The following is a 24,566-nucleotide window of genomic DNA, read 5'->3' on the forward strand; positions in this document are numbered from 1 at the left end:
ACTCCTCTTCTCCCCAATTCTATTCAATACTTCATCATTAGTTATGTGATCTACCCATCTAATTCTTCTGTAGCACCACATTTCGAAAGCTATTCTCTTCTTGTCCAAACTATTTATTGTCCATGTTTCAATTCCATTCATGGCTACACTCCATACAAATACTTTCAGAAACGACTTCCTGAAACTTAAATCTATACTCGATGTTAACAAATTTCTCTTCTGCAGAAACGCTTTCCTTGCCACTGCCAGTCTACATTTTATATCCTCTCTACTTCGACCATCATCAGTTATGTTGCTCCCCAAATAGCAGAACTCCTTTACTACTTTAAGTGTCTCATTTCCTAATCTAATTCCCTCAGCATCACCCGACTTAATTCGACTACATTCCATTATCCTTGTTTTGCTTTTGTTGATGTTCATCTTATATCCTCCTTTCAAGACTCTGTCCATTCCGTTCAACTGCTCTTCCAAGTCCTTTGCTGTCTCTGACAGAATTACAATGTCATCGGCGAACCTCAAAGTTTTTATTTCTTCTCCATGGATTTTAATACCTACTCCGAATTTTTCTTTTGTTTCCTTTGCTGCTTGCTCAATATACAGATTGAATAACATCGGGTAGAGGCTACAACCCTGTCTTACTCCCTTCCCAACCACTGCTTCCCTTTCATGTCCCTCGACTCTTATAACTGCCATCTGGTTTCTGTACAAATTGTAAATAGCCTTTCGCTCCCTGTATTTTACTCCTGCCACCTTTAGAATTTGAAAGAGAGTATTCCAGTCAACATTGTCAAAAGCTTTCTCTAAGTCTACAAATGGTAGAAACGTAGGTTTGCCTTTCCTTAATCTTTCTTCTAAGATAAGTCGTAAGGTCAGTATTGCCTCACGTGTTCCAGTATTTCTACGGAATCCAAACTGATCTTCCCCGAGGTCGGCTTCTACTAGCTTTTCCATTCGTCTGTAAAGAATACGTGTTAGTATTTTGCAGCTGTGGTTTATTAAACTCATAGTACGGTGATTTTCACATCTGTCAACACCTGCTTTCTTTGGGATTGGAATTATTATATTCTTCTTGAAGCCTGAGGGTATTTCGCCTGTTTCATACATTTTGCTCACCAGATGGTAGAGTTTTGTCAGGACCGGATCTCCCAAGGCCGTCAGTAGTTCCAATGGAATGTTGTCTACTCCGGGGGCCTTGTTTCGGGTCAGGTCTTTCAGTGCTCTGTCAAACTCTTCACGCAGTATCGTATCTCCCATTTCATCTTCATCTACATCCTCTTCCATTTCCATAATATTGTCCTCAAGTACATCGCCCTTGTATAGACCCTCTATATATTCCTTCCACCTTTCTGCTTTCCCTTCTTTGCTTAGAACTGGGTTTCCATCTGAGCTCTTGATGTTCATACAAGTGGTTCTCTTATCTCCAAAGGTCTCTTTAATTTTCCTGTAGGCAGTATCTATCTTACCCCTAGTGAGATAAGCCTCTACATCCTTACATTTGTCCTCTAGCCATCCCTGCTTAGCCATTTTGCACTTCCTGTCAATCTCATTTTTGAGACGTTTGTATTCCTTTTTGCCTGCTTCATTTACTGCATTTTTATATTTTCTCCTTTCATCAATTAAATTCAATATTTCTTCTGTTACCCAAGGATTTCTACTAGGGCTCATCTTTGTACCTACTTGATCCTCTGCTGCATTCACTACTTCATCCCTCAAAGCTACCCATTCTTCTTCTACTGTATTTCTTTCCCCCATTCCTGTCAATTGTTCCCTTATGCTGTCCCTGAAACTCTGTACAACCTCTGGTTCTTTCAGTTTATCCAGGTCCCATCTCCTTAAATTCCCACCTTTTTGCAGTTTCTTCAGTTTTAATCTACAGGTCATAACCAATAGATTGTGGTCAGAGTCCACATCTGCCCCTGGATATGTCTTACAATTTAAAACCTGGTTCCTAAATCTCTGTCTTACCATTATATAATCTATCTGATACCTTTTAGTATCTCCAGGGTTCTTCCATGTATACAACCTTCTATCATGATTCTTAAACCAAGTGTTAGCTATGATTAAGTTGTGCTCTGTGCAAAATTCTACCAGGTGGCTTCCTCTTTCATTTCTTAGCCCCAATCCATATTCACGTTTCCTTCTCTCCCTTTTCCTACACTCGAATTCCAGTCACCCATGACTATTAAATTTTCGTCTCCCTTCACTACCTGAATAATTTCTTTTATTTCATCATACATTTCTTCAATTTCTTCGTCATCTGCAGAGCTAGTTGGCATATAAACTTGTACTACTGTAGTAGGTGTGGGCTTCGTATCTATCTTGGCCACAATAATGCGTTCACTATGCTGTTTGTAGTAGCTTACCCGCATTCCTATTTTCCTATTCATTATTAAACCTACTCCTGCATTACCCCTATTTGACTTTGTGTTTATAACCCTGTAGTCAACTGACCAGAAGTCTTGTTCCTCCTGCCACCAAACTTCACTAATTCCCACTATATCTAACTTTAACCTATCCATTTCCCTTTTTAAATTTTCTAAACTACCTGCCCGATTAAGGGATCTGACATTCCACGCTCCGATCCATAGAACGCCAGTTTTCTTTCTCCTGATAACGACATCCTCTTGAGTAGTCCCCGCCCGGAGATCCGAATGGGGGACTATTTTACCTCCGGAATATTTTACCCAAGAGGACGCCATCATCATTTAATCATACAGTAAAGCTGCATTCCCTCAGGAAAAATTATGGCCGTAGTTTCCCCTTGCTTTCAGCCGTTCGCAGTACCAGCACAGCAAGGCTGTTTTGGTTATTGTTACAAGGCCAGATCAGTCAATCATCCAGACTGTTGCCCTTGCAACTACTGAAAAGGCTGCTGCCCCTCTTCAGGAACCACATGTTTGTCTGGCCTCTCAACAGATACCCCTCCGTTATGGTTGTACCTACGGTACGGCTATCTGTATCGCTGAGGCACGCAAGCCTCCCCACCAACGGCAAGGTCCATGGTTCATGGGGGGAGTATTTAATAAAAGAATGTTATCAGGAAAAATTTCATTCTCTCATATTCTTTCCTTACATATATCTGAATTTTATGTTGTTTGTGCCATATCAGTGTAAAATTGAAGCTTGTCTTAACATTACTCAATGACAGACACATCTTAACTGGAAAGTTAAAGATAAAAAAATGTGCATTTGACACACTACAAACAGCAAAAATGCTATCATTATAACTGATTATGTTCATACACAATTAACAAAAAAATATTTTTTCTTTGCGTAATACTGAATATGTGTAATTTTAACTACTACAGTGGTAGAGGCTTCCTCTTCAATTGAGTAATAGTTGAGATACACTCACAAGACTTAAAGGCAGAAACAATGATTGCATTAGAAATACAGAACAACAAAGAACGTCAGACAAAATAAATAACAGTGGAACTGTGTGGTGTAAAATTGCTTGGTAACTAGTATTAATTTTTCAATGTAGATAGAATACAGTGGGGCACATTTATTACCACGGCTCTATAGATCTCAGACGAAAACAAGCAGGCAGTTTTCAGACAGATACACTTAAGCATGCATGGAAAAAAAGAGATAATCTAATCTTAGAAATTAACATTTCTATATAAACTGAAGACACAATACATCATTTATGACAATAATGAGGACTTTTTAAAAGTTAATGCCATGCAAACAGCTTTTGGCAGCCTGAATTTACAGGAAATAAAAAGAATAGAAAAAATATGAATCTTTATAATAACGTACAAAGAGACTTTTACAAGACATTATGATAATTGATATTCTAGGATGGAAACAACAAGCAAAAAATGAAGAAAGGTGACTATTCACCTGCAGATGAATGATGTGTAGTGCATAGACAAACTTGAAAAGATCATAAAAATACACACACACACACACACACACACACACACACACACACACACACACACCTCCATCAGCACAGAGGTCTGTGTCTGAGACAGAAGGCAGTCATGTAATACCTGTCACCACTAATCTGCAGTTCAGTGGTTGCTTTCTCTCCCCATATTTTGTCCTAAATTCTATAATTTTTGTTAAAAATTGCCATTGTGGTGTCAAGAAAACTAATTCAAACTGGTTCATTAATAGATTAAGAGATGTGTGGGCATACTGCTGCTCAGCCACTACTGCTGGCACAATGCCACATTATAATACATCTCAGTTGCCAAACAATCCTGTTTGCATAGTCACGTTACTGTAACAGCTAAGCATAAAATTTATGCAGAAGATACAAGCAACTGGAAACTTTCTTTGGTAATACCACTCTTAAAATTGTTGCCCTGCCACAGTTCTGCGGGACATAACTGAATGTAGGTCAACATGTACGTACTTCGTAGAGATTCTTCTCTCCTCCACTCACTATTTCCCACAGCCATAGAGGAAAGTGATTTATTTCTTTGGCCTGGGCACTAAGTATCACATTTTACAGAGCCATAAACGATCTGACGTTCTAAGCCACCTTTTAGGTCACATTTTTGGAAGAGCAAAGGCAAAACTTCCTGAATGATTAAAAGTGTTTGCCAAACTGGAACTTGAGCCTAAATCACAGGGTCACAGGCAGTTCTGTGCCAATGTAACCTTTTAGTGGGCCTCAAACACCAAGTCAGTCTGCAAGTACCTCCACTGGACATTCCCAAACTTGACAGAGGCATTCGTGCATATCTTTCAGGATTATTGCAACTTGGATGAAGTCACAAATCGCATAACCACAGTCTTGGAGATGTTCCAGAATCATCTGAGAACCTCTTACAGTGAAAAAACAGGAGAGAAGTACTGGCACACCACAGTTTTGAGTCAAGTCACAAGCCACACTCAGCTGGTATAACATTTCCTGTGGAATGCAAAGGTCTAGATTTGACCACCAGAATAACTGCAGCTCTAATCCATCAAGGAGCTCAATTTCATCAAGAGCTCCATTTCATTCTGTTGCAAGGTAAAAGATTCATCCAGGGCCACAGAAAGTATCCAAGTTCTTTTGTTGAAACTAATAACCACAACATGGTGTAACTGCACAATGCTCCATTATTGCCAATTTTTTTAGCCTTGGAGTTCTACTTAGCACTTGCGCTCTCTGAATCATTCTTATGCAGTGGGACACCATTTGCTAATTTATGCTTCAGTGTTGTGACAAAAAACAAGAAATTGCTTTTTGGAGCAAAAAGTATATGCTTCTTTGCTTTCAGATAAACTGCAGATGTCAGATAACTGACTACTAATTTTCCTAATCTCCAATAGCAGCTATTACACAAAATCAAAATCATAACCATTCTCTTAATTCATTCAGTATTGTGCACAACGTTCTTGCAGGATAGTGTGCCTACAGGGGGGAGGGGGTCATTTTTTTAAAGAAACTGGATAACTCTGAATACAGTTTCACACAGATTTATCATTTTCATTTCTTCCCTTTAACAAAAGAAATGCAGATACAAGACAATAACTGAAAAATTTCTACAAATGCATGCAACACCAATGCAAGCAGTTTATTTAGAACACTCACCTCTTCAAGTGATCGGCAAGCCTGCAGTAGCGTAGGGAAGAGAGTAAGAAACCACAATTTTTACCAAGGAGACTACAAGAGGCTTTCTCATAGCAAAAGGTGACTGAACATATGACAGCATTTCAATATGGCACAAAACATCAAGAAACAAAATATATATGCAGCCTCTGTGATATGCTTGCACAAAGTGCAGTGCTATCATCTCAGCTGCAATAATTGAGATTCAATTATTATTTTGTTATAGACATTTGAGCTCACACTCCAAGACCGTGGGTGTGGTAAAGGGCAAGCATACTAAAAAACATTCCATAAACTTATGAGGGAATTAGTCTTCAAAATTAATAAACTGAAACAATAATCTAGTCAAATGAAGATCAGAGAAAAGCATGACACTTCAAATACAGCAATAAAAGATTAACAGAATGTTACCATTAAACTAACCAAAGCAAAATAGGTTTCGTTCTGTTTTTAGGTGCATATGAAACTGTATAATGTTACTGAAAACATGACACAAAACTGAGAACATACTGTAAAGAAAATTGTGTCGAGCCATAGTGATATATTAATTCTTCTTTTCCTTTCTTGTTTCATCACTAAACAAAACAATACAGGCATGTGATGATAGTTGTGCATTATATAAATACTAGTCATCAGTGAGAGAGAGGAGAGAAGCAAGGCATGCAGTTTTGTAATTTATATGGATAGTGTGATCAGAAGTGATTTCTGAGAAGTCAGTCAGGCTATGAAACACTGCCATAAGTCAAATCACCATCTACACAAACTAAGTCTAATATTTATTGCTGACTTTGTTCTGATATTTTGACCATACGTTACTCACTAAACTGCAGCCTAACATGAAAGGAACAATGGTTACTCTGAAATGCTGTAATATTTTACAACTATGGGTGTTAATTGCCAAATACATTAAATGCTCAAAAGGCACAATTTAAAATTGAAAATATAACTTGAAACTTGAACAAAACTATTATGTGGCTCATCCACAGCACCATATTTGCTGACACACACTGCCAACTAACTAATAACAATAGAATACAGTTATCTAAATTCCATTTGTAAGAGGTATGAGCAAGGAACAATAATATGAAATGCCATTTAAAATTCAGTACCTACAGCTGACATTATCCCAAATAAAACAACAATAATTTCACCATTTGTGTTCCTTCCATCAACTTATACTGATGGCTAAACATAAAATGTCAACAATAAGTACAAATATATAAACTTTCTATTTACCCACATCAAAATCTATGTTATTGTTTATTAAGCTTTGCAAGTTTATAATACTGATAGTAGTAGTAAAAGTCATAACCCATTCCTGATAAAAATAATCACACTACTGCTATTCTAGATACCTGACATAATACAATAGATACACAGATAACCAACCAAATAAGTAGAAGAAACAAAGAATATGACTACATATTTTCAGTTTCAAACCAGATAAATTCCTTACTTTTATCTATCCACAACTGAAAATGAAGAATTAGATTTTATAAAGTCCTCTGTTCTGTACTTCCAGCTTCTTCACAAAGAAGAATAGGTGTGGTGAGGCAACCATTGAAGGCACAGTGAGAGAACATGTACTGTAGTCCAATAATGAAAAATGTAATAGAGGTTTTAACGACATATTAAATTTATTTTATACTTCTACTGATACTACTTCACTGATCCAAGAAAGGAGATAGGAAACATCTTCCATGCTTTCAAGTGTGTCTCAAAAAAGGACAGTAAAGAAAACTTAAAGTTTCACTAATTTTTCATGTTGAGATGATCACAATCAGATCACTAGACAAGCAGAGAGAGGGAGGGAGGCCATTAACACCAAAAACAATGCAATATCTGCTAAATTTATTTAAGAAGCTGTGAAAAATATAAATCTGAGTAACCAGACAGGACCACATTTTCTAGAGAAACATAGCTGGTTGAGCAATGGCAAAACATGCAGACTGTTACAGAGTCCACCACAAATTCAACACAGATGCAGTTGTAGTGGGAGTAGGTCAGTGTTGCACTACATCCAATCATACCAATGTAGCATCACTGAGTTTTATGGTATATGACCTACATCAGAAAATTATCCTGACATTTGCCAAAAGTATTTCCACCAAACTGTGGGAAAACTAAATTGTGATAACCTATTAGAAACTGTCCTGAACCTTGTATAAAATGTTCTCAATCCTCTTGAACTACCAACATGAGTAAAGTTAAGAGTGATGATGCTTGCTCCTGTTTTGAGTAAATCTGTATGCATCAATGCTGTTTGGGTGAAAGTGAAAAGGATGTCTACTTTTTCCTACTCGAGTTTTCCTTCGGGTAAGGAAAAGTTCTTCGAACATTATTATGATTGTAACATTATATATCAGAATCTTCCATTTTTGGCCAGCTGAAAGGTTGGTAAATCATCAGCATTTCCTAATGGCCACATATATCAAAACTGAAAGGTGCAAAAATGTAAAATATACAAGTGCAGTGACTGAACTGAATGACAAGGGGTGTCTATATATATTTAAAAAAAATATATACCTAAAAACAAAGATGATGTGACTTACCAAATGAAAGTGCTGGCAGGTCGACAGACACACAAACGAACACAAACATACACACAAAATTCAAGCTTTCGCAACAAACTGTTGCCTCATCAGGAAAGAGGGAAGGAGAGGGAAAGACGAAAGGATGTGGGTTTTAAGGGAGAGGGTAAGGAGTCATTCCAGTCCCGGGAGCGGAAAGACTTACCTTATGGGGAAAAAAGGACGGGTATACACTCGCACACACACACATATCCATCCACACATATACAGACACAAGCAGACGGTCTTTAAATATGTCTGCTTGTGTCTGTATATGTGTGGATGGATATGTGTGTGTGTGCGAGTGTATACCCGTCCTTTTTTCCCCATAAGGTAAGTCTTTCCGCTCCCGGCACTGGAATGACTCCTTACCCTCTCCCTTAAAACCCACATCCTTTCGTCTTTCCCTCTCCTTCCCTCTTTCCTGATGAGGCAACAGTTTGTTGCGAAAGCTTGAATTTTGTGTGTATGTTTGTGTTCGTTTGTGTGTCTGTCGACCTGCCAGCACTTTCATTTGGTAAGTCACATCATCTTTGTTTTTAGGTATATTTTTCCTTCATGGAATGTTTCCTTCTATTATAACCATATCATTAATTTAAAAAAAAAAGGCGTTTCCCATGAGTGATTCGATAACAATGCAGGGTTAATTGTTTAAAAGTGGCCACAGCGTCACATTTTTGTTTGCAAGTAGATTTCACTGAGAAGAACAGAAATACATAGCAGCATTGGAGTCTACTACCAATTGGTTGTTTCATAAATAAGATATTTCACCACTGCACTGTGACACTGCTTTAACATACCAATAACAGTAAATGATTAATAACAGTAAATGATTATGATTTTATCATATTATTTTTGTTAAATCTTCAAATTTAACACACATATTTCGGACAACACAACAACACATATAAGTCACTGAGTAAGTGGACCTGTGTACCAGTCAGCATTCGATTAAACACTGAGTCTCAGTCTAGCGGCCGCTGCTCGGCTGGCCGCTTAGGTGGCGCAGCTGCTGCATGGCTGGCAGACAGCGCCGCACGTAGAGGACGTGCGTAATTGCGCGGCGGCACTTTGAATAATCGGCGAGTCACAACAATTTTCACATTAAACCAAGCATGGCTTGTAATTAAAGGTTCTGAGGCAGGGATGACCAAAAATATCTATTAAAATATACTTTTCAGTAAAGTATTACAGAATTCAAAACATCAAGAACCATATTCAATATTTTCCAAGTGTATTTAAGTAATTAAAGTCAACTGTTGATACTGAGTGATTGTTTTCCAACAGGCAGCAGCTAGTGTTCAGGCTGCACCTGGAAACTATGGTTAGCTCCATCTAGCACAGGTTGATTGGTGTGGCTTCTAGAGTTAACAGTTCTTATGGGCTTCGATTATGCAGGACAATATTAAGTAAGACACAAAGTGAGTGTCAACTAGCCAATCACAGAGACAGAAGCATCTGCAACAGAGAGCAAATGTGCATGGGCATTTGTGCATTCACACAGACAGACGTGTTCCACACACGAGAATCAACTCACCCACACACACATCCACGAGATTGGGAGAAATAATTAAAAAAAGTGTGCCGATGAAGGGGGAAATGAAAAGTATTGAAATCCTGGATCAGGAGATATGTCCGTAAGGAAATTGGAGTAAAGGAAAAGATTTCAAACATAATACTGAATTTTTCACTCTCTTCTCAAAATGAAGAAACTAATATTTAAATTACAATACTGATTTTTTCAGATTTATTCATAATGTAGAAATTACTAATAAAATTCTGAAATTTTTCAGTTTGTGCATCTGTTTGTGTCACTAAAACTGCTCCTGTCTCAGCTGTTCAGTACAAAACTTTTTGAGAAGCTTTGCAGAGTCGCCAGTAGTTGAGTGCGTAACGTTTACAATTCATCACTGCAAAGTCACTGGTTCAATTATCCCTAGCAGCAACCTTCTTTAACATCTACTTGAACTCTATGTTTACTATCAAAAGTAAATATTAGTTAACATTAACAGTCTTAAGAAAGAGTGTTGCTACATGGAATTACACAAAATTAAAAATGAAGGAAAATTACTTTTCAAATTCTCTTCAACCTCAGCTACATAGTCAACCATTTATGTTGGAATGCTCAAACAATCATTCACACATTTATACTTCAATTATTCTTTTTATTACTCAAGGGGCAAGTGTTCTTTCAGTAATATATAATACTTTATTCCTCATCTTCCTATTCAGAAGCAAGTGAAGTGTCTGCACTGCGAATACCTGTAAGGCTGTTACCATTTTTCTGGGCTTCAAAATGGCATACTCACTTTTTCCTTCATCCGCAATCCATGGAGGACTTGCTCTATCTCTTGCCTCCAGTCTTCCTGCATGGTGTGGAAACTCTCATGGGGTGTCTGAGTGAATGCAGAATGCATTATTGCGTCGAGAGCTAGGAGGACGTCTTCGAATGAAGGTCTCATGTGCGGGTCGGAATTCCAGCATGCTGTAATGAAAAATTCTGATTATAAGAGTCTGAAATGTTCAGTATTTCTGAAAGATATAAATTATTGTTATTACTTCCAATATCATGACAATAATAAAATACTTGTATGTGAAGAGAAAAGGAGTACCCTCGCTCAAATTACAGTAAAGCATTAAGTCATGGAAAGGAATAGAATTTAATACTTGAAAGTATGTCCTGTTTGTGTTACCACTGCAACTAGTTTTGAATGACACAGTACCTGCTGTAGAAAATAATTTCATCTACAATGTTTACGTGTAATCTGTTGATGTGTCCGCATTCTTTCTTAATTTTCCCCTGTGGGATGAAATATTATTACTGAACTTTTATTCCTGCAGAAATATTTTAAATACACTTTTGTTTTCACTTATCCTTCATGCCACTTATTCAGGCACAGCCTATTATTTAAACACACTTCATCATTTCTTTGATGTCTCTTTCCTGCCCTGTTCCTTCTCTTACTATTCTTCACGTTTACAAGTTTTCCTCCCAATCTTATATGATTACTGCGCTTCATTGTCCTTAGTGTCACATTCTTCCTATTGGGACCTCAATTTCTGAGATGAAACAGTTGAATATGAAATTTTGGAAATTTGTGTTAAGTTCCTATGGGGCCAAACTGCTGAAGCATCGGTCCCTATGCTTACACACTACTTAATCTAAAATAAACTAAATTACGCTAAGGACAACACACACATCCAAGCTTGATGGAGGATTCCAACCTCCGAGGGGTGTGCTATGCTTACCATGGCAAGGCGCCCTAGACCACGCGGCTACCCCATGTGGCCTTGAATATGAGAGATGAAAAGTTACTGAAGCAGTGCTATGTATTTTATTGACCAATAGAGACTACCTGCATGTAGAATAGATAAAGGTCTGTTTTCATATTACTAAACCGTATTTTTGAATCACAGATCTTCCAGGTACTGATGCCATAAAGGATCAGAGATTTTAAAACTGGGCCATTCTGTTATCTCTTGACATCAGAGCAATCAAAGGTAGGTAATCTGGTATCAAATTCTATCATTAACTGTTACTCTTATGCCGTAACTGCATTTACCGAAGGGCCCAATAAAACACACAATAACTGCATCAACAACATGACTGATTGAAATTCTGGATCTCTGTTTACTACATTTATTATTTCATATCGAATTCACTCAGCTATATAAATTTTGTCTTAGAATACCAAGTACAATAATTACAACATAGATGCGAAAGGAAAATAACTGCTATGTTTACATGAGGAAGTCACATTCTTAGCTGTAGTGAGTGGATATACGAGAGTTGGAACTTTATTAGTGGCAACTATTTATTTACAGCTCGTACAAAATAGATTTGTGTTTCAAATTTTTTACTGACCTTCAACGTAGACACTCTTAGCCATGCCAGTTGTGTTGATAGTTCGAGCGATGCAGTCTACTGCCCGACGAACTTGTAGCAGTTCTGAAGTGAATGCCGTGAAGTGTTTCCTTCAAATTAGAAATAGAGTTGAACTCACGAGGGCTGAAGACAGGAGAGTGCAGTAGGTGGTATAGCACTTAGCAGCCCCACCAGTCAAACAAATCAGTAACATCTTGCAATGTATGTGCTTGAGCATTGTGCTGCAAAATGATGGTCATGTCCTGCAGAAACTGTAATCACTTCTGTCTCTATGCCGTTCATTTTTGGAACACAACCTACGACCAGCTTAGAGACAGAAGTGATGACTCTTTCTGCAGGACCTGACCATCATTTTGCAGGACAATGCTCAAGCACGTACAGTGCAAGCTGTTACTGATTTGTTTGACTGGTTGGGCTGCTGAGTGCTATACCACCTACTGCACTCCCCTGACTTAAGCCCTCGTGAATTCAAGTTGATTTCTGAACTGAAGGAAACACTTCACAGCATTCGCTTCAGAACTGCTACAAATTCGTCGGCCCATAGACCACGCCGCTCGAACATTCAACACAACTGGCACTGCTAAGAGTATCCTACGACTTCGACATTGCTGGCAATGAGTTGTACTCAATGCTGGGGACTACTTTGAAGGTCAGTAAAACTTTGAAACACATATTTATTTTGTACGAGCTGTAAATAAATAGTTGCCACTATTAAAGTTCCAACCCTTGTATTTTCAGTATCACACAATGTCCATGCTGTGCACTTCACAGAGGTTTTTAGAGTATATGGATGTATACCTGGCTCAGAATAACAAAGTGACGACAGCTTTGTGTTTACAGGAGAGATATAGTGGCAACAGCCAATCAGTGCATGAGCTTGGTCACACCCTCTGTTCTGTGAACAGGTGTCGTGTCGCTCTGCCACCTCAACTGCGGACGACAATTGCAGCCTATAACGTAATTGTTTTGTCTTGTCCTTTCCTCTGTTCATGTTGTATGTTTCTTTTACACAATGTGTGAAACTAACTGAGTAATAGCTTAGGAAAGTGACAAGACTTATGATCCTGCAAAGCGAACTCAATACTGCACGTTAACAAAAAGCTTATGATCGTACTCGGTACGAACTGCACACCTGCTGCTCACAGAGCCATACAGCACTTCAGCATAACAGATAACTGATAACATCACCCCTTCCTGTGCTCAACTGTCATTCACTCTGTAATTCTGATAGAAGAAATCATCTTTGGCAATGAGACATATCTTGAAAGTTGCAGTACAAAAAGGTACAATTCACCTTTGGCAACAAAGTTACTTTTTTCAACTGATCTTCAGCACTACTTTTTCAACTGATCTTCATCAGTAATATCATGAATGTGACGGGAAAAATTTTGGATGGAAATTATAGACATGAAACTCAAAAGTTAGTGAATCATTGGGTATTAATTCATAACAGGTGCCAAGATTTCGACATCTGTGTAAGCTATGCCTCTGATCACTGGGAAATTAAGCAGTAGTACCAACACCAAAATAGCTTTCAGTGTTGTATCCAGGGACTAACTTTCAGTTAATATACTACAATATTGTCAATAAAGGTCTCCTACCTCTTACTCACTACATAACCTCTTTTCCAACACAAAATTTAACTGTGGAATACTGCTTGGATGCAAGCATACTGCAACGAACTATATTTTCCTTACCAAGATAAAGGCTTAACTCTACTTTCTGCAATTCTACATAAAATACTTACTAATTCCCACTCTCTATTAACAGAATTGGTTATGGAAACTAAAACAACAGTTTGATAAGCCTCTCCTGAGCAGGATGAAATGAGAAACAAAACAGTTTCACACACCATGGCAAAACTTGACTCAATAAGTTGTAACAGTTGCAAAACAATAAAATTGCAGTTGAATCTTCACTGAAACAAATGCAATTCCATAATTTAAGAAGAAGAAATTCCAGTACTGCCTAAAGACAAATTTAAAAGTATAATAAGTAATTCTAGCTGTCAAAACTTGTAGTTCCTACCTTGGTGAGGAAAGATGTATAGATTCAGGAAAGTTAGAAAAAAGGAGCAGGTCACTCACAGTCAGATGCCATAATGACATAACCTTCCATCCCCACACCCAACATTGTGAGGACTATACAAGTACACAAACTTGGTTTCCCCTCGTCATCAGAAGAAGTGAGTCTCTCCCACCTGGGATCCGACCAACTTGCACTTCCTTTGACCTATCCCTCTTTTCTTCCTGAAAGAGGAACTAATCACTCAAAAAGCAAGGAACAGTTTTTTCACTTTTAAATGTGCCTATTGCCCATATCCGAAATTCATCTCATGAATGTAAGTACTGGCTAGCCAGCACGTCTCTCCTATTTTATAGTTTTCCTTTTGGGGCAATACTTTACTTTGATTTTCTCATACACATTGAAAATTTCTTGTACAACTTCATCAGTGTTTACAGACACAGACAGGAACAACAGCAGTAAAAAATTTTAGACATATATTTTTTTTAAAAGATGAAGTTCTTGCCCATTCAATTGTTTAACTAAAAAATATTAAATTTGTCAAAAAGAGAGAAATTAAACAACACAGAGAGATTAATCATTACATTGACTATTAGCAAAACACATCAGGCAATAAATTAGGCTCTCCCATGAAGCATGATGGTAATACAATGAAACACTGGCAACATTTCAGCAAGGAAGTGAACTCACAAATTTCTTCAGGTATGCCTTATGCAGCTGAGGCTACTGACCGATCATTAGGTCACACAGTACTACCAAATAGCGGTATGTTAACTGCTATGTTTCATCCACTGTACCAAAAAATGCCAGAAATTTTATATGGGATTTAGAGACAGTTGAGATGCAATATATGGCTATCAAATTGAGAACACATCCGTGCAACCCTGTAAACATAGCTGTTGTGATCTTGGAAAACAAAAGTGTCCTCAGAATACTCATAATAAAGATGTACAAGAAAGGGTATCACCTTGTCACTAACAGTGTTTCTGTGAACATCCGGCTTCATGTTCATGATAATCCAAATCAGTGATCACAGTTTATGATATGAAAAACACCCCAAAAACATCACAGAACCAACTCTGGTTTGAACTGCACCCTCCACACAATGCTGGTTAAATGCCTCATTGGGTCGTTGGTGCACCCAGTGCCTTGCATTAATTTGAAAAGAGGCAAAATTGCAACTCATCGGACCACACTACACGCCCACAGGCAGCTCCAGTCCAGTTTCTGTGTAGTTTGGCCCACTGACAACACAAACCATTATGTACCACTGTGAGCAATGTTCCTTTGCCGGGTAGTGGACTCCTAATGAACATCGCACAAAGTTCACTTTGCACTGGTCACTCAAAAACTGACTGAGATGCATCTGCATTCACTGACAGCAGCAATTCTTTTAGTGTTTAAAATCTATTGTCATTGCAGATGCAGAATACTTGTCTCCCATACATGTCAGTTAGGAACTTTTTATGACTACTGTCCTTATACCACGTCACACAGTTGCAAATAGTTCACTATTCCTTGCAGACACAATGGATGGCCTGCACCGATATATCGACAAATCAAAGAACTTCATTCACAGTGTGGCCATGTTATGTCCAATCGTGACAGCTCCTTCTGCCATTGTGTCACATACCTACATCGCCCCATCTTACTATGCTGTTTCCGTACAACGGACTGGCACTGACTGCCTGAACTTACATCAGCAGTAAAGAGTCACAAGACCATCTGATACCAGATCTACACCATCTGCTCCAAATTGACCACTCTGCTCTTTTATTGGGTGACTAATATTTTACCTGGTGAACTTACTATGAAGTTTTTGTTTTTCCAAGTTCATAGAAATTTGACAAAACTGTATTCATCACACAATGCTATAACTGAAATTACTGTGACTAAGAACTGAAAGATGCCCAAGTGAACAATTAGAGTAAAAAGAGAGAGAGAGAGAGATCACTCACAAACTATCAGGTACTGTAGTACTTGTTTAATAAAACAGAAGCATTGCATACAGAAAGTAAACAAAGGCAACAAAAACCTAAGAAAAGAAAATGAGATGACTATTTTAACAGCAAAAATAAAGGAACTTAAATATTAAAACACTTTTTAGAAAAACAGTCCATAATCCTCTTTTAATGGTAAAGTAGCAAACATTTTTCATCATCTCCAAACAGTCTGTAGTTGATTCAATATAGACCCTACAGTGTAATAACAAAGATTTTATACAATATTTCCCCACATTTTTTACATGACAGCAATAGATCTTTAGCTGACCTTCCATGAGATCCCGCCAGGGTTCAGGGCAGGTGCTAGGGATGGGTAACGTCAGCTTGTTGACTGCCACTCCGTATGCCACCGCCAGGGTGTCAATGCCTTTGTATGGTGTTTCTCCGGTGAGCAGCTCCCACAGGAGAACACCATAGCTGTCAACAGAAGTAAATGTCACTGAAGTCATAAGCTGGACTGGACTCTGCCACTCTATGAGTAAATGCATTCTGCAAAACAGTCACTTAAAAACATTACTATCTGGAAACAAAGGCATGCAAAAAAGTAATCCAGTTTTCTACTTCAGACAAACACAGCTATACAATAGTTAGAAACAATAGTTAGAAACATGTCAGTGCAGACTTGCACATATGTTAAACAGTTAAGTAATATCAGCCCTTTGTCATTAAGGTTGTTTTTAAAATATTTAAGAATCAATATTGAATCAAAGAAGACATTAAATGAAATTCTGTTAATGAAAAATGGGAAATACACAGTCGAAGGCAATGAATCCACACAATAGGGAATGAGTCAAGCTTTATGTAGTTGGCGTATAGTCAAAGCTTTCATATAATGAAGTGCCAAGGGGATTTATGCCTGGAGAACTGTATTTTTTTCCAGTAACTTTCAACAACTGCAACTGCGGATGTTAACAAGAGACTACTTTTCGTGTAGCACCTTAATCGAGGGTGAACTGTATTCTCAATTACAAGTTATCTGATCTTCACCAACTTACTTCCAAGATTATCTCTCTTAATACCTGTGAAATGCCTACTCATAAATGTGGGTGTAACATTACACAAGTTTTGCAATTTGGTATCATCATGATTCGCATCTAATGGTACACAATATGGCACGAAAAATATGTTTTTTATTGGAATGAATCAATGGAGAGAGTTGACTGAGCCCTAATGGTGCACAACTCTAGTAGCCCACCAGTTTAGCCATTGTATCATAGAAATTATAGGAAAGTTAGAAGTGCTGGGGTTCACTCTCAGTGATTTTATTGTGCACTGAAAATATCAGTGAAATACAAGGTATAGCTCATCTTGATGGTGTTTGTGAGTGAGGATCTCTTGCTGAAACAATTCAACCTAAATAACAGTAACAGACTGCTACTCACTATAAAGATGACAGACAAACTGAGTTGCAGCCATAATGGAAGATGAATAAATGTTTCCACAGCCACTGACAGGACTTTTTCATTTATTCACAAGCCAAGTTTCAAAACTATTCAAGCAAATAAACAAACACAGTGTTCTAAACATTAGGATTATGTTTCTGGTCAGGAAAATGCAAAACTGAATTGTCATCATCTCTGTGGTGAAATTCACCGGTGGGGGATCATACCTTAAAGATATTCTGTGAATGAATCAACAAACATACTTTTCAGTTACTGAAGACAATTTCTGATGCAGCTAAGGTAGAGAGATCAGCATCAATTGTCTGCCAAGAAGCAATGGAATTCTGATTAGGTGGCTGTAACACCGCCAAGAAGCCACTGATCATGAGTCACTCATCATAAAGTGATGAAAACGACATCAGGATGTGACCATGGAGAAGTGAGGTTTCACAGAGAGAAAAGTCATGGTACATGATACGATGCACAGACAAGCATAGGTGGAAGGGTGTAGCTGAGAGAATAGTATTTCCCGAAGTGTGCTGTGGTTACAGTGAAATGTGCATGAGGTGGTGAGACAGTCCATAGCTATTGTTATGATCTGGGATTGGATAACTGGTTTTGACATTTAGACCCAAATAATACCCCACTTACACTGTGACAATAGTCAGGAATTGATACTTTCCTATATTAGCATGAGAATGTTCTGCCCACACAGCAAGGACCAATGCATCATTGTTTTAAGGCTTGGCCTGGTCAAAGCCATAATGAATACTTGTAATAATTTACACTTATATGCTGCATTGGACGAATCCCAAAACCCAGATGGAACAGACTGCAGTATTAGTTGTGTACCAGGACAATTATGCCTAAAACCTGCTAACAATTATTCATTATGTTTTAGAAAGAATGGAAACAAAATACTGCACTTAATGAGAATTTACAGGAAAGTATTCTTTGAAGAATTAACACCATAAAAGAAGTAAACAGATGCCAAGTATAATATTAGTTTACAGTTTTTGGAGTTGGGCCAATTGAGGGTCAAGAAATTTTTCCCAATATAGTATCTGCTCCAGTGACAAAGCTGATGAAAGGCCTCCTTTGGGGCATTAGAGAAGACATTTCCTGTGGTTATATCTACAGTAAACACACTCAAGTGGATGTATGTTTAGCCATGCAGAGAGGAAGAAGCTGGCACGGGACAGGCAAGCATGGAGAGTTGCATCCAACCAGTCTTCAGAATGAAGATGACGATAACAACAATAACATGAATAAAAGTTCTCCGAGTGAATCCTTATTAAGAAATAGTCATTTCTCAACACACCCCCATGACACCAGAATAATGCAGCACAACAAAAGTGCCATCAATAAAATTATATTGATATAAATGTTGTGGAAAGTTCTTGTAGAATGTAAATACTTTAGGAGACTGCTCACTAAAAAGCAGAAACATTGAGTTGTGAACAGGCACAGACGAAAGGAAGAAGAGAAAAAGAGAGAGAGAGAGAGAGAGAGAGAAATGTATGCCACTACATGGTGCTGGATTGACAGTTCCAATACTCTCTTGTGGCATGTGGACTAGTCATGGCGAGGGTCGTGCTGGATGGTGTGGTGAAGGAGGATGGAGGCAGGAAAGAGGAACTGGGGATGGGCGGCTAGCAGCTCAAGGAAGCCAGTTTGCTGTCTAGGAATGTGGGAGGGAGGGGTGGCAAATACACGGGCTAGCACGATTGTAGCAGTTGGTGGGAAACTGTACACCCTGAAGGAGGCTTGGGGACATGAATTCGGAGGGGGTAACAGGATGGAGGACAGGGAAACTGTTGGGTTGAGAGTGCAGGGACAGTGAGTTATCTGAGATTGAGGCCAGGATGATTACAGGAGTGGGGGATGTGCTGTAAACACAACTCCCATCTGTGTAGTTCAGTAAAGCTGGTGGTGGAAGGAAGGGTCCAATTGGCTCAGGTTGTGAGGCAGACATTGAAATTGAGTTTTTTGTGCTCGGCTGAATGTTATGCCACCAGGATATCAGCTTTGTTCTAGACAACAGTTTGGCTGTGGTAATTCGTCCTGGTGGACAACTGGTTGATAGTCATACCAACATAAAAGGTAATACCCCCCAAACATGGTACACAAACAGATTTCCCGTACCATATCCCACTCATGTGTGGGATCTGCACCGAACAGGACTACCACGGGATATTATGAATACAAATAAGGGCAGCACAAATAGTCACAGATTTGTTTAACGTGTGTGAGAATGTCACGGAGATGCTGAAAGAATTGAACTGTCAGGCATTTGAAGATACAAACAAACTATCCCATTAATGCCTGCTTGCAAAGTTCCTAGTGCCAACTGTAAGTAATGCATCTGGGAATACATTTCAGTCCCCTACATGTTGCTCCTCTCTACTGTGCACTTCACAGAGGTTTGCTCAAACCAGACTAATTTCTGACAATATATATTAAACTACTGATTGCTGTTAATAAAGTTTCCTAAACAACACATTAACATTCACACTTTTTATTTCAGTTGTAAAGTTCAGATCTTTAACTTGCAATTACATGAAATAATAATATAATTCTCCATGATCCTATGGTCCCTAGCTGAGCATGGGCAAACATGGAAAACATGCGAAACTGTACAAACATTGATAAGCCAGTAACCAAATTACCAAATTTATTTACACACACACACACACACACACACACACACACACACACACACACCTATCTTTGATTTGAGTTAGTAGCGGTTTGAAACCTTAGCTACTAACAAATTAACCATCATTAACAAAACAGTTGTATGTAGTACATTCTTTGCAAACACAGAGTCACAATGAGCACTCAACAAACACAAGGCCTCTCACCTTCATACAGTTACTCTTGAAGGTTACCTCAATTAACCCAGGCAAGTCATATATAACAGTCTGAAAAGAAAAAGTAGAGCTCACAAAACCGTTAAACAATAAAAATATGAAGAAAAACGTGAAGAAAAGAAGGTAGTAATTGCAAGAATGCTGACTGTGGTGCAACTGACAGGATAATCTATGACTAAATACAAAAACCTATGACTTCAAAACTAAGGTTTTTACAGGAGGATCAACAATGGAGAAAAAGGAAATACAGTTGCAACAAAAGGATTATCATTTGTCTCCATGCCAGAGGTGATCCTGCTGATATATTTTTTTTAGCACCATTAGGCTTTGCAACTCCTGCCCCCAATACTGACAAAGAAAGAAAGTATTCATCGGGACTCCAATAAGAAGCCTTTGTGTTGCTAGCCAGTGATACTAACCACTAGATGCTGGAGGCACTCCAAAATGAGAGCAAAGAAGTGAGCTTACCTGCTGGGAAGGATGATTTTCACGAAGTTAGAATCACAAGGAGCACAAATTTATGACAAAAGAAAGCAGAACAGAGGCCAACAGGCAAATAAATGGTAAATCAATGAGACATAGCTTCATGAAGCAGGTACAACAAATTCAGGAACACATACTTTTGGAATAACCAGACCTTTTTCTCTAAGAAGCTGGAAACTTAGGGAGGAAATAAAGAAGCATGAATTTGTAAAAGCATGGAAGCAAATTTGCATTTGTATTTATGATGATCTAAAGCGTATAACTGCAGTACATCACACAAAAAGTGTTGTTGGTGTTGTGGTTTTTTTGGTTGTCTGTAACTTCTGCACTAGTTGTTTCTGCGCAAAGCTCCTTTGTCTCTGCGTCACCACTGCAACTTACACCTCCTTAGTGCGTTCAGCATTGGTCTCCCTCTACAAATTTTACTCATCATACAGATATCCATAAGCAAATTGTTCTTTTATGCCTCAAATTGTGTTCTATCAGCCAATCACTTCTTTTCTCTGTATGTCCATCTTTACACAGATGGTTGTGGGACCTCAACTGTTCAGTACAGAACATCAAATCAAAACACCTTTCAGCCATCTAAATTTCCAAATTGTTATTTTATCGAGCAACTGGTTTCGGCAATATATTGTGCCACATTTGACTAACAAGTGTTATAGCACAGGAACTAATTAAAATAGTCACACTATGTTTGGTTTAAGTGACAGACGGAATTCACAAAGTTTTGTTTGTGTGTGTTCCAAGTTGTCACGATTGAAGCATAATGACAACGGTTTAAAAAAAAGGCTCCATGTGAGGGAACGGGTTGTTCTGACCAAATAAGACACACACATGTCTGAAGTGATCACTGTGTCAAAAATCTACAGATACCAGTCACTGAATGCTGGCCTCTATTTAAACTGGACCAGAGGTGGGAATTTTCCTACACATTGGTCAGGGAGTCTGAAGGTGTAATACATTGCCAAAACTGGTTGCTCAATAAAATAATAATCTGGAGATTTAGACGGCTGAAAAGTGTTTTCATCTGACATTCTAATCACTTCTTTTCGTCATGTTTTACCTTAATTCCTTTTTCCTCAATTTGATTCAGTTCCTGCTCATTAGTTATTTGATCTACCACATAAACTTCAACATTCTTCTGTAGCAGCACATTTCAGAAGGTTCTATTCTCTTCTTGTCTCAACTGCTACCATCCACATTTCACTTCTGCGCAACACTACACTCCATACAAATACTTTCAGAAAAAGACTTACTATGGATTAAATGTACAGTATCTGGAAAGGTACATTACAGCTTCAAAGTGTTATAGCACAGGAACTAACTAAAATATTCACACTATGTTTGGCTTATGTGACAGACGGAATTCACAAAGTTTTGTTTATGTGTGTTACAAGTTGTTGTGATTGAAGCATAATGACAACGGTTTAAGAAAAAGCTCTGGGTGTGGAACGGTTTGTTCAGACCAAAACAGACACACACATTCAAAGGAACTTCCAACCACATTATAGAATGCAACCAACCTCACAGAAGTCGATACACAGGTGGTAGAGGAATTTTATGCACACTGGAAGTGCTGATGTGGAGCAATGTACTAGATGACCTGAAACGAGTGAAGCTGACATAGAATGGATACTATTGAGTTTTCAGTGTTTGCCATAGGAGTCTGTGTGGAGGGTATCACAAGAGCTGCAAATCCCTGCAGTAACCATGTGCCAGATCCATCAGAAACTTTTACAGATTAACCTATTGTGACTGCAACAACTGCATGCATTGAAACCAGACAATGAGACACAACATACACTGATAAGCCAAAAAATTATGACCACTGCCTACTGCGACGCTGGATGCCAACTGGTGGCATTGCAAGCATGTGATGCATAGCAGACACGGACATGGCACCACGCTAGTGAAAAGATGGGATGCAAATGGAGACAGCTGTAGGTATAAGTGACTCTGACAAAGGGCAGATTATTATATTTATATTATTATTATTTCTATTGTTCTCAGACCTTAGGTCTGGTTAAAAATGGAAAGTGACGCGGACCTTGATCAAGCATGATTTCCTTTTAACTGTACGGTATATGTTACATTGTACTTAGGAACTTTCGGGTTATTGAACAAGTATCAATAATTACGGATTTCTGTAGTTGTATATATACGTTTGGATGTAGCTGTATTGCGTTGATGTACTGGTGGATATTGTGTGGTATGACTCCTGTAGTTGATAGTATAATTGGTATAATGTCAACTTTATCCTGATGCCACATGTCCTTGACTTCCTCAGCCAGTTAAATGTATTTTTCAATTTTTTCTCCTGTTTTCTTCTGTATATTTGTTGTATTGGGTATGGATATTTCGATTAGTTGTGTTAATTTCTTCTTTTTATTGGTGAGTATGATGTCAGGTTTGTTATGTGGTGTTGTTTTATCTGTTATAATGGTTCTGTTCCAGTATAATTTGTATTCATCATTCTCCAGTACATTTTGTGGTGCATACTTGTATGTGGGAACGTGTTATTTTATTAGTTTATGTTTTATGGCAAGTTGTTGATGTATTATTTTTGCTACATTGTCATGTCTTCTGGGGTATTCTGTATTTGCTAGTATTGTACACCCACTTGTGATGTGATCTACTGTTTCTATTTGTTGTTTGCAAAGTCTGCATTTATCTGTTATGGTATTGGGATCTTTAATAATATGCTTGCTGTAATATCTGGTGTTTATTGTTTGATCCTGTATTGCAATCATGAATCCTTCCGTCTCACTGTATATATTGCCTTTTCTTAGCCATGTGTTGGATGCGTCTTGATCGATGTGTGGCTGTGTTAGATGATGCGGGTGCTTGCTGTGTAGTGTTTTCTTTTTCCAATTTACTTTCTTTGTATCTGTTGATGTTATGTGATCTAAAGGGTTGTAGAAGTGGTTATGAAATTGCAGTGGTGTAGCCGATGTATTTATATGAGTGATTGCTTTGTGTATTTTGCTAGTTTCTGCTTGTTCTAGAAAGAATTTTCTTAAATTGTCTACCTGTCCATAATGTAGGTTTTTTATGTCGATGAATCCCCTTCCTCCTTCCTTTCTGCTTAATGTGAATCTTTTTGTTGCTAAATGTATGTGATGTATTCTATATTTGTGGCATTGTGAATGTGTAAGTGTATTGAGTGCTTCTAGGTCTGTGTTACTCCATTTCACTACTCCAAATGAGTAGGTCAATATTGGTATAGCATAAGTATTTATAGCTTTTGTCTTGTTTCTTGCTGTCAATTCTGTTTTCAGCATTTTTGTTAGTCTTTGTCTATATTTTTCTTTTAGTTCTTCTTTAATATTTGTATTATCTATTCCCATTTTTTGTCTGTATCCTAGATATTTATAGGCATCTGTTTTTTCCATCGCTTCTATGGAGTCACTGTGGTTATTCAATATGTAATCTTCTTGTTTAGTGTGTTTTCCCTTGACTATGCTATTTTTCTTACGTTTGTCTGCTCAAAAAGCCATATTTATATCATTGCTGAATACTTCTGTTATCTTTAGTAATTGGTTGAGTTGTTGATTGGTTGCTGCCAGTAGTTTTAGATCATCCATGTATAGCAAATGTGTGATTTTGTGTGGGTATGTTCCAGTAATATTATATCCATAATTTGTATTATTTAGCATGTTGGATAGTGGGTTCAGAGCAAGACAGAACCAGAAAGGACTTAATGAGTCTCCTTGGTATATTCCACACTTAATCTGTATTGGCTGTAATGTGATATTATCTGAATTTGTTTGGATATTAAGTGTGGTTTTCC

The 24,566-nt window shown here is 38.0% G+C and overlaps 1 protein-coding gene across 1 annotated transcript in view; it reads right to left on the reverse strand.

The window, feature by feature from the left end:
• LOC126106232 (mitogen-activated protein kinase kinase kinase 10-like) overlaps positions 1–24,566 on the reverse strand; it is a 686,304-nt gene that overhangs the window by 121,587 nt on the left and 540,151 nt on the right. The window contains exons 3-4 of the mRNA XM_049912460.1: positions 16,304–16,452; positions 10,431–10,606 (exon numbers count right to left, since the gene is read on the reverse strand). Coding sequence (XP_049768417.1) covers positions 10,431–10,606; positions 16,304–16,452 — 325 coding nt within the window. The remainder of the gene's footprint in view (positions 1–10,430; positions 10,607–16,303; positions 16,453–24,566) is intronic.

Source organism: Schistocerca cancellata, chromosome 10, assembly GCF_023864275.1.
Source record: "Schistocerca cancellata isolate TAMUIC-IGC-003103 chromosome 10, iqSchCanc2.1, whole genome shotgun sequence".
Taxonomy (NCBI): domain Eukaryota; kingdom Metazoa; phylum Arthropoda; class Insecta; order Orthoptera; family Acrididae; genus Schistocerca; species Schistocerca cancellata.